Source organism: Alosa alosa, chromosome 16 (genome assembly GCF_017589495.1).
Source record: "Alosa alosa isolate M-15738 ecotype Scorff River chromosome 16, AALO_Geno_1.1, whole genome shotgun sequence".
Classification (NCBI taxonomy): domain Eukaryota; kingdom Metazoa; phylum Chordata; class Actinopteri; order Clupeiformes; family Clupeidae; genus Alosa; species Alosa alosa.
In genome coordinates, this window is record NC_063204.1 from 14,212,296 (window position 1) to 14,222,625 (window position 10,330).

The 10,330-nt window shown below is 49.5% G+C and overlaps 1 protein-coding gene across 2 annotated transcripts in view; it reads right to left on the reverse strand.

The window, feature by feature from the left end:
- Positions 1 to 466: 466 nt before the first annotated feature.
- Positions 467 to 10,330, reverse strand: part of sik2b (salt-inducible kinase 2b) — a 42,812-nt gene continuing 32,948 nt past the window's right edge. The window contains exons 10-15 of one of the 2 annotated variants that reach the window (XM_048265784.1): positions 8,854 to 9,088; positions 8,342 to 8,626; positions 6,375 to 6,532; positions 4,819 to 4,932; positions 3,881 to 3,969; positions 467 to 3,679 (exon numbers count right to left, since the gene is read on the reverse strand). In XM_048265784.1, the coding sequence (XP_048121741.1) occupies positions 3,043 to 3,679; positions 3,881 to 3,969; positions 4,819 to 4,932; positions 6,375 to 6,532; positions 8,342 to 8,626; positions 8,854 to 9,088 (1,518 nt within the window). In that variant the 3' untranslated portion in view covers positions 467 to 3,042. The remainder of the gene's footprint in view (positions 3,680 to 3,880; positions 3,970 to 4,818; positions 4,933 to 6,374; positions 6,533 to 8,341; positions 8,627 to 8,853; positions 9,089 to 10,330) is intronic. The other variant, XM_048265785.1, reaches the window with a different exon arrangement.

Here is a 10,330-nt window from a genome sequence, read left to right on the forward strand (position 1 = left end):
GCTTCTACAGTACTGACAGATATATAACGGGCCCCTGCAATAGACAGAGACAATGGTCGTTCAGTACCGACACAAGCTTCTACAGTACTGACACAGAGACATTATAATTGCACCAGAGGTACTGAAAGACAGCATATTATGAATGCTCCTGCAGTTCTGACACCCATTCTAGCGGTTTCTTGTGCCTTTACTGAGCAGCAGGAAACTGGGTCATCTTCTGCTCTGCGCACAGAAGGATAAAAAAAAATGTCAGCTCATGCTTTTAGCCATATGGTAAGTGGGTTAACACTAATCCCGCCTGCTTAAGATCTGCAGGCAAGAAATGTCATTACGACCATAGCACACTTTCAGACAGCATGGTGGGAAATGTGGGAATCAGGGAATGAGCACATCTAAAATGAGTCTTCTGATGTCCCAGTAAGAAAACAACACACATACACACACAGTCAGTCAGACAGACACAGCATTGATCAATAAATCTTTTCAGTTTTTAATCTCTACAGCAAGTTAGCTTATGTGTGGTCAACGTGGGGAGGGTAAATGTAAAGGTGGATGTCGAACTGAATGGTGTTTGCCAGCAAGGATGTGATTAGGGTTCTGTGACACATTCACTATTCTCATATTCATTAGAACTAGTATTCAAGAAATATTGCTATAATACTTTTCAACGGCATATACTGATTGACCAAAACAACAACAACAACAAGAAAAAAAAAATACACTGTCGAAAAGCTAACCAATAAGCCCGAGCCCCACATGGTGGCGCTGTCTGGGCCGACTTCTGAGGGGACTTTGGTTTTGTACCTCTGGAAAAAAAACCTGGGTCGACACACACACATGATCTGTAGGAATTCCAACATTAAAAACGAAAGAGGAATCAAACTGAAAAATATAGTTCTTCAAATCTTAATTTAGAAAGAAAGAGGAGAGACAGAGAAGGCACAATGAACACTATCACATTTAACATAATATTGGTTGCATCTTCAAACCACTTTTCAAAAATGTCTAAATTCCTAATACCATTTGACTTTTTGAAATAAAGCATGTGAAACAACCACATGAAGGTGTCCTGTGGGCCCGGAAGAAGCGGCCAGCTCGAGTCTGTTATTGGGAGAGTCCGGCTGGGAGCAGTCCGCACTACTGGTCATCAGCCTCCTGGACCAGCAGTGGAACACATCTCTCACTCTTCCCACTACATTACATTTACCTCTACACACACACACAGCTTTCCTTTTCACTTCCTGGGGAAAAAAAGTGCTCCAGTAAATTCTCTTACTAAGAAAACACACACACACACGCACACACACACACGCACACACACACACAGACACACACACACACAGATTCTACAGTCTGGCCTCTGCTGAGGTGTCGTGTGTCCACTCAGTCCAAGTGATCAGGCCTGCTTGTCCAGTAATGTAGCGCCGTGTGTCTCAGAGATCCTCTGTAGGTTTCAAGTAGATTAATATGAGTACTGCAGGAGGGGGGTGGGGGGCGATTTGCTGGGCGTCGCTCCGATGAGGTTTGGGGGTGGTGGGGGATAGTGGTGGAGAGGTGAAATGGGGCTACGTGCCATACGCAGTGATGCTGGAGATGTAGGAGATTAGAAGATGTTGGGGGTTGTGGGAAGGTTGGTGGTTGTGGTGTGGGTTTCCAGTGTATTATTGAGGGGGGGGGGGGGTCCCGCAAGACACCAGTCCCCAGAGTGCAACTCAACCAGACTGCAGTGATGTTCGGCAGAGTAGTGCTCTTCACAGGACAGACTGCAGTGATGTTCAGCAGCCATCATCACCGCGACAGACTGCAGTGATGTTCAGCAGAGTAGTGCTCTTCACAGGACAGACTGCAGTGATGTTCAGCAGTGCTCATCACAGGACAGACTGCAGTGATGTTCAGCAGAGTAGTGCTCTTCACAGGACAGAATGCAGTGATGTTCAGCAGTGCTCATCACAGGACAGACTGCAGTGATGTTCAGCAGAGTAGTGCTCATCACAGGACAGACTGCAGTGATGTTCAGCAGTGCTCATCACAGGACAGACTGCAGTGATGTTCAGCAGTGCTCATCACAGGACAGACTGCAGTGATGTTCAGCAGTGCTCATCACAGGACAGACTGCAGTGATGTTCAGCAGTGCTCTTCACAGGACAGACTGCAGTGATGTTCAGCAGAGTAGTGCTCTTCACAGGACAGACTGCAGTGATGTTCAGCAGTGCTCATCACAGGACAGACTGCAGTGATTCCTCAGCAGCTCACTGCAGTGGTTGACTCAAGACACATCTTATGGCTTCTCTCATACTCTGATCAATATATTGCTTCAATTTTGCCACACACACACACACACACACACACACACACACACACACACACGCACACACACACACACTGAGAGTAATGCACCACCACTGCTTGGGGTTGTGTAGCTCAGCTTTCTGCTCTGATGGCGTGGTGTGTGTGCACCGAAGGTGCTTGCTGCGCAGGCCTGAGGTTGGGGGTGAGTTTGTTCCTATGAAGAGTGTGTGTGTGTGTGTGTGTGTGTGCTGCTTCTGCCTGCCAGCTTCGGGCTCGGGCCACATTAACACACACTCCGTGGCCCACCTCTGCTGCTGTGCGCGCACAACACACACACACACACATACACACACACACACACACAAACATACAGCTCAGCTCACTCCTCCTGCATGGGTGTGTGTAGACACATCCACATGTGTGTGTGTGTGTGTGTGTGTCTTAAGCAGGGTACACACACACACACTCACACACACTCTGGAGAGTGGCCATAGCTGTACCAGGCAGTGGGGACTTTGGGAGGTAGGAGGGTGGACTGTGGTGTCAAAAAACAAAACAAAAACAACACAAGATAGTATTGGAGTCCTTAGCTTCAGCACGGTCACAGAGTAGTGTTACTGTTTGTGTAGGTAATCACAATAGAAAATCGTCCTTCCCTTGGTCAGGCTCCCCCCTCCCCAGAACGCAACACCCCGTTGTCACAGTAACACTGTTAAAATAGGCGTCCTGGTGTCTGCTGGTGTGTGTCCGGGCTCAGTTGACCAGCACGAAGCCGTGCTGCGTGTCCACCGTCTCCATCATCTCGCTGTCCAGGAAGGCGTCGCCTTGCAGGGTCAAACCCTCGTATGCCGCAGCCGCCGCCGCCCCTGCCTGACCTGCTCCCCCTCCTGCCCCAGCTGATGCCTGCCCGGGGGGCCCGAGTGGGGGAGGGGGTGGCGGGGGCTGTCCTGGCTCCAGAGGGTACTCGTACTGCTCCTGGTACAGAGGCTCGCCCAGGGGCAGAGGGCCCTGTTCGCAGCCAGGGGGGTACCCGTAGCTCAGGGCATCAGGGTGGGGGGGCATGGAGTGGGGATGAAGGTGGGGGTAGTGGCCCAGGTAGGGGTCAAAGGGCATGGGCTCCAGGCCGGGGCTCATGAGGGGGCTGAGCGTCTGGGAGCGGCCGAATGGGGGCAGGGGCTGCTGCTGGTGCTGGGGGTGGCCTGTGGGGGGCGCTATGGAGCCCGGGGCCGCCACGCCAGGGGGGTCCGGGAGGCTGAGTGGGGGCTGGTGTTGGTGGGGGTAGGGGCTGACGCCCTCTACGATGTGCATCTGGTTAAAGTAGGCCTGCAGCTGCGACTGCTTGTGCAGGTACAGCCGCTTCTGATGCAACCTGCCAGAGGACGACAGCACACTGTGAGTGTGTGGGTGAGTGTGCATACTTTAGCAATACTTTGATGTATCAAAACAAAACGTGGTACATGGATTCGGGACATAAAATGTGAGGATGATAAAGAAATTTTGCTTCATTTGACCTCTAGGGTACATGTAGCACTCGAGAGTGTGTGTGTGTGTGTGTGTGTGTGTGTGTGTGTGTGTGTGTGTGTGTGTGTACCTGTGTTCCTGTAGCTGTTGCTCCAGGCTGCGGGGTGTCTCTTTACAAAACATCTGACAACTGGGGCTGTTGGCTAGCAGGTTAGGCTTCTGTAACACCCACACACACATAAACATCAACTACATTTCACAGATTGCTCAAACCGGTCACATTACACACCTCAGACCACACACACACACATGCACACACACACACACAGGAAGGCATGTTGACTGGCATGTTACCAAATCTAAATACTCATCACTGTCTGGTTGGTGATGAAACAGGCATCACCTCTGCCAAGGAGCTTACGCTTTCACCCCCAGTCTGTGTGGTGATTGGTTGGTTTGTTTGTGAGTAGGATTACGACAAAACCACCTACCCGATTTCCATGAAACTTGATGGAAATGTTCAGGTCAGGTCAGGTCTTTTCATTTTGACACAATGGAATCTTTGCAGTTCTTATGCACGCAGGAAACAAAACCTATCAATGTTAGTATATCTGTACAATTATCATGGAAAAATTACGATCCCACAGAATGCTAACGTTTGTGGCTGTGTGCTCATCTTGCATGAAAACCGCAAAGACTCAACCCTGCAACTGGCAGTAGAAAACAGAAGTAAAGCGTCCTTCTTTCGGCATCCTGTGAGTCAGATCTGCGCCAAATTTGACTGGTTTTGTCCTTTCCATGAGTCATGTCAGGAAAATCAGACTAGTAGTGTTTATGTAATTCTGCCAACTAAGACACCAACCAACCAACCAACCAACCAACCAATCACTACACAAACAACTACACACTGAGCGCTCTTCTAGTTTGACACTTTTAAACTCTTAACCTGCCTGCAGTCTTTCTGTCTGTCTGTTTATCTGCCTGTCTGTCTGCAAGTCTTTCTGTCGGCCTGTCTATCTGTCAGTGATGCTGATTCTGTCCACGATTTGATTTGCGTCTCGGCTGTACCTGCATCCTGTGTGTGAGGTACTGCGTCTCCAGGCTCTGTCTCCGTGACAACAGCGGAGGATGGCCACCAGCAGAGAACATGGCCATGCCGTCATGGTGATGGGATGAGTCCCCCTGATAACACACACACACACACACACACACACACACACACACACACACAGATAAGCTCAAACATACACAGACTTAGTCAAATACAAAGTCAAATCAAATCATATCATATGTATCAAGTCCTCCCCCAAAAGTAGACAAGCTCAGTCATGCTCAATCAAATGAGCAGACAGGATGAACCCATGATGCCCAGTCAAACACAGACATGCTCAATCAAACTCAGACAGATCCTGTGAAATGCAGACAGGCTCAATCCATCAAACAAGCAGGCACTCATGACATGCATGCCAACGCCAAGAGGGTGTGTGTGTTTTTTTTCCTTCTGTGTGTGTGTGTGTGTGTGTGTGTTGTGTGTGTGTGTGTGTGTGTGTGTGTGGTATCTGGTGTGTGTCTGTGTGTGTATCTGGTGTGTGTGTGTTTGTAGGCTGGCTGGCTGGCTGTGTCTGTGTGTGTATCCTGACCTGGGTGTGTGTTTGCAAGGGCGTGTCCAACTGCACAACCTGTAAAACCTCTCTACCACACATGACACACACACACATGACCTGGGGAGACCCTGCAAAGGACGTGTCCAACTGCACAACCTGTAAACCTCTACACACCTGCTAAATCAGAGGGAGAATTTCCACACACATAACAAACACACAGACTCTCTACACACACACACACGCACACACACGCACACACACACACTGCACAACTCATAAATCCCTTCCTATCACCACAACGCTAAATCAGAGGGAGAACGGTATTCAGCACCACAATGATAACAAACACACAGACTCTCTACTGACATCACACACACACACACACTCCCTCCAGTTCCAGAAATAATAAAAAATAATGAGCAGAGTTCGAAAATCGAAAGTGTAATAACATTCACAAAAACAAGGGTTGTTTGTGTGTGGCTGTTGTTGTATCCGTGAGACTGAGACCCAGAGAGAACAGCTCAGCCTGTGTGTGTGTGTGTGTGTGTGTGTGTGTGTGTGTGTGTGTGTGTGTGTTCAGACTGTGGGTGCCAACTACTGGTGCAGGGCACAATCGCCCCCACAATGGGTCCACTGAGGGCCTCAGCAGGGCAGGGACAGTAAACAACAGGACAATTGGCCGCTTCTTCAGCCGTTACGTAACACAGGCCTGCCTGTCTGCCCTCCACTGACCTGGGACCCAGGCTGGGACGCACGGCTGGGTGTGTGTGTGTGTGTGTGTGTGTGTGTGTGTGTGTGTGTGTGTGTGTGTGTGTGTTTGTGTGTGTGTGTGTTTGTGTATGTGTGTATGTATGTGTGTGTGAGTGTGTGTGTGTGCATGTATGTCTAACTTGCATGGGGTCCAGCTGTTGCTGTGGCTCCAGTGGGTGTGTCAGGCCCAGTGAGGGGTGTGTGTGTGTGTGTGTCAGTGTGTGTGTGTGAGTGTGTGTGTGTGTGTGTGTGTGTGTGTGTGAGACTAACCTGCAGCATGGGGTCCAGCAGCTGTTGTGGGTCCAGCGGGTGTGTGAGGCCCAGTGAGGGGTCTTCCCCAGAGCCCATCTGCTCGTACACCTTATTGAGCTCCAGGATGCCTTTGGTACGGGCCAGATTCTGCAGGTGCTGTCGGAATGCTACCAGACCTGACACACACACACACACACACACACACACACACACACACACACACCACACATTTAAATTCTTTATTTGGATTAGAAGATAAACATGGCATAATCCAAATTTGACAGAAAGGTGTACAACAGCAACCAATATCCCAGTCCATCATGCACATTAGGGGTAAAGGTGGCACCTACGCCTCCATATGTAGAGGCTACCGATTACTGCTGATACAGAGCAATATCTTGTCAGTTTCTTGGCCTTGTTCTTATGTAGTCCACAAATCTGCAGGCCTCACACACACACACACACACACACACACACACACACACACACACACACACACACACACACACACACAAAGATACAGACACTCATTCTCATGGCTGCGCAACATATTGTATACAAAATGTATGGCCGAGACTGAAATTCACTTCATTGAAAAGGCCATTGTCTCCATAAAGTCGGAGTTGTGTTCTCCAAGAAACTAAAGCTTAGAATAATACAACGTAATACAATATAACTTGTATAGTCCACATTGCGGCAGTAAACAGAGCATGTGTATATATGTGTGTGTTAGGGAGGACATATGTATCTGTGTGAATGAGTGTGTGTACGTCCGAGTGTGTGAGTCCTTCTGTGAGTGTGTAGAGAGGGAAGGGCTTGCGGAGCTGCTAGAGTGTGGAATTTCTTACGGGAAATGGGATGAATGTTCAAAACCACCTACTCTTTCTGAAAACTGCTCAGAAAACTGAGTGTGTGAGTGTGTGATCTGGCATTCTCACTGACGGGTGTGTGGGTGTGTGAGTGTAATCATGGTGTCACTGATACAGATGTGTGTGTGTGAGCTGGCATTTGGACTCATGACTTTCTCTCTTTGGATGTGCGTGTGAGTGTGTATGTGTGTGCATGCGCGGGCGCACATGGTTACGTAGGTTGTGTGAGTAATCTGGCTAGGTCTTTTATAGCTCTCTGTACGCAAATGTGTGTATGTGTGTAATCATTAGGTGCAAGTCCTCTCATTGATGCGCATGTATGTGTGCGTGTGTGTGTGTGTGTGTGTGTGTATGTGTGTTTAAGTCATGATGATGATTGCTCCCTCCTCTCCCCAACCACTGACTCACACTGCAGATTTATTTCAGGAAGCGGAGAGTAGTACCTGGCTCTCTGATTGGCTGGACAGTGGAGGCGCTGCACTGTGATTGGTTGTCAGGTGGGTCTGGCAGACAGACGACTGTCTGGTGGATGCTAATTAAAGAACTGTGCAGCTGAGGAGCTTCCGGAGTCGGACAGAGTGTGTGTGAGTGTGTGAGAGTGTGTGAGAGGTTATGTGAGTGTGTGTGAGTGTGTGTGAGGTTCTGAAGATCTATGTAAGTATCTGACTGATCCTGGTGTGTCGTTAGGTAGGATACTGTACCGTTACCGTATATTGCCTGAAGATCATCAAGAATCCCTCATGACTCAGCAGAAAGAATGTGTGTCTGTTTGTGTGTGTATGTGTGTGTTCATGGCAGCCTTCCCTAAAGTTGAGTTGATTGGTGAGCTGTTGTGTGTGTGTGTGTGTACCTTGTGTATACCTTGTGTGGGAGAAGTGTCGAGACGTGCTGGCCTTCCCAGAAGCTAATTGGTGAATGGTTGTGTGTATGTGTGTGTGGACCTTATGTGAGTGTGTGAGTGTGTGTGTGTGTGTGTGTGTGTGTATACCTTGTGTGAGAGAGGTGTCGGAGGCACGCCGGCCTTCCCGGAAGCTGATTGGTGAATGGTTGTGTGTATGTGTGTGTGGACCTTACGTGAGTGTGTGTGTGTGTGTGTGTGTGTGTGTGTGTGTGTACCTTGTGTGAGAGATGTGTCGGAGGCACGCCGGCCTTCCCGGAAGCTGATTGGTGAGCGGTTGTGTGTCTCTCTGCGCTGTGAGCTGAGTGCCTGCATCGTGGGATTGGCAGGGCGGCCAGCGAGGAAGGGCTGGGTCATCCGTGTGACTGACGCGTTGGCCAGCCCCGCCTCTGACAGAGGGGGTGCGTCTTCCAGCAGGCCCAAGTCACTGTGCACGGAGCCCATGTCATACTCCGAATCCACACTGCCCAGCGATGGGTTCTGGCCCATACTGAACAGCTTACCTGGACACAGACACACAGACACACAGACACACACACACAATGTATAAGAGCTCATGTTATACTCCGAGTCCACACTTCCAAGCAACTGGTTCTGGCCCATAATTAACAGCTTTCCTGGACACACACACACACACACACACACACACACACACAGACTTATGCACATTATGTGTGTGTGTGCGTGTGTGTGTTTATGTGTGTGTGTATGTATGTGTGTGTGAGCTTACCTGCACTTGTCATGAGTGCTCCTGGTGGGTTGGTGACCTCTGAGAGGGTGTGTCTCCGCTGTCCAAAGCGAGCCGTCTGAAAGGTGCTGAAGACGTGGGCAGGGTCCTCTTCTGTGTCCGGCTCCTCTGTCTCGATGCCCTCATCGATAGACATCTCCATCATGTTGCTAGGCGATGAGGTGCTGGACTTACGGATGACGATGGGAGGTAGGGGGTCAAGCAGGCAGCCATTAACCTACAGAGGAGAGGAGAGGAGAGGAGAGGAGAAGAGGAGTTAAATCTGATGCTATGCACTGAAGTGGGTCTGGAGGCAGACTGGACATCTGGACCAACATCAGCATGTAAAATCACACACACACACACACACACACACACACACTCTCCTGTCAATCTCTAATGAATCACCCTCATGTGTATGTGTGTGTCTTATGAGCAGATAAACACCAGGTCCCACTCTACTGTGCAGCATATCACTGTAGGGCAGATCTGAATTGACAAGTTTCTTAAATGTGTGTGTGTGGTTTCATAAGTGTGTGTGTGTGAGACAGAAAATGACAGACAGAGAAGAGTGACAGACAGAAAATGACTCCTGTGGGTGAAGACATGACTCTGACAAGTCACATTGGAGACAAGGACATAACCCTGTGAGTGTGTGTGTGTCTCCCCCTTGGTCCTTATGGACTGCTTGCCCCCCCCCCCCCTCTCATTTCACTCCTTCTATCTCTACCATTCTTCCTCCCCCCAACCTCTCTCCTTCGATCTTGCCTCCCCTTTCATCTCTCTCTCTCTCTCTCTCCCTCTCTCTCTCCCTTTCTTTCCCCCTTTCTTTCCTCCCCTGCCCTCTCCTCTCTTCTCTTCCCTCATTCTCCCTCTCTTCTCTCTCTCTCCCTCCCTTCCCTCTCTCCACTGGTTGCTCAGACACGCCGGGTGAGAGAGAGATGTGGAATGTGAGGACAGGAAGTCAGCTCTGGCTGAGAGGGCAGTCCGAGACAGACAGAGACACACACACACACACACACACACACAAAATCCCCCTCATACACACAGAAAACAAACACTCTCTGCTTTTTAAAGACAAACACACGCCCAACACAGAAAACTGTAGACAAATACACACATCCTCTCTTCTACAGACATACACACCGCTCCCTTTCTCGCAAACACAAAGACTCGTGCTCTCTTAATAACATACCCACACCCTCTCTTTTTAGTAACACACACACACACACACACACACACACACACACACACACACAGTCCCTGATACTGATCATGTAGATGAGTTGCCGGGAGACGGGAGTCTCCTTGAGCTGTTCTGTGAGATTCCTGGGCTCTGTTTCCTGAGGCGTACTGCGCCAGGAATGCACTTATACAACACGCACACACGTACGCACGCACACTCAAACATGTACACACACACACACACACACACACACACACATGTACGCACACACACAAACACACACACACACTCACA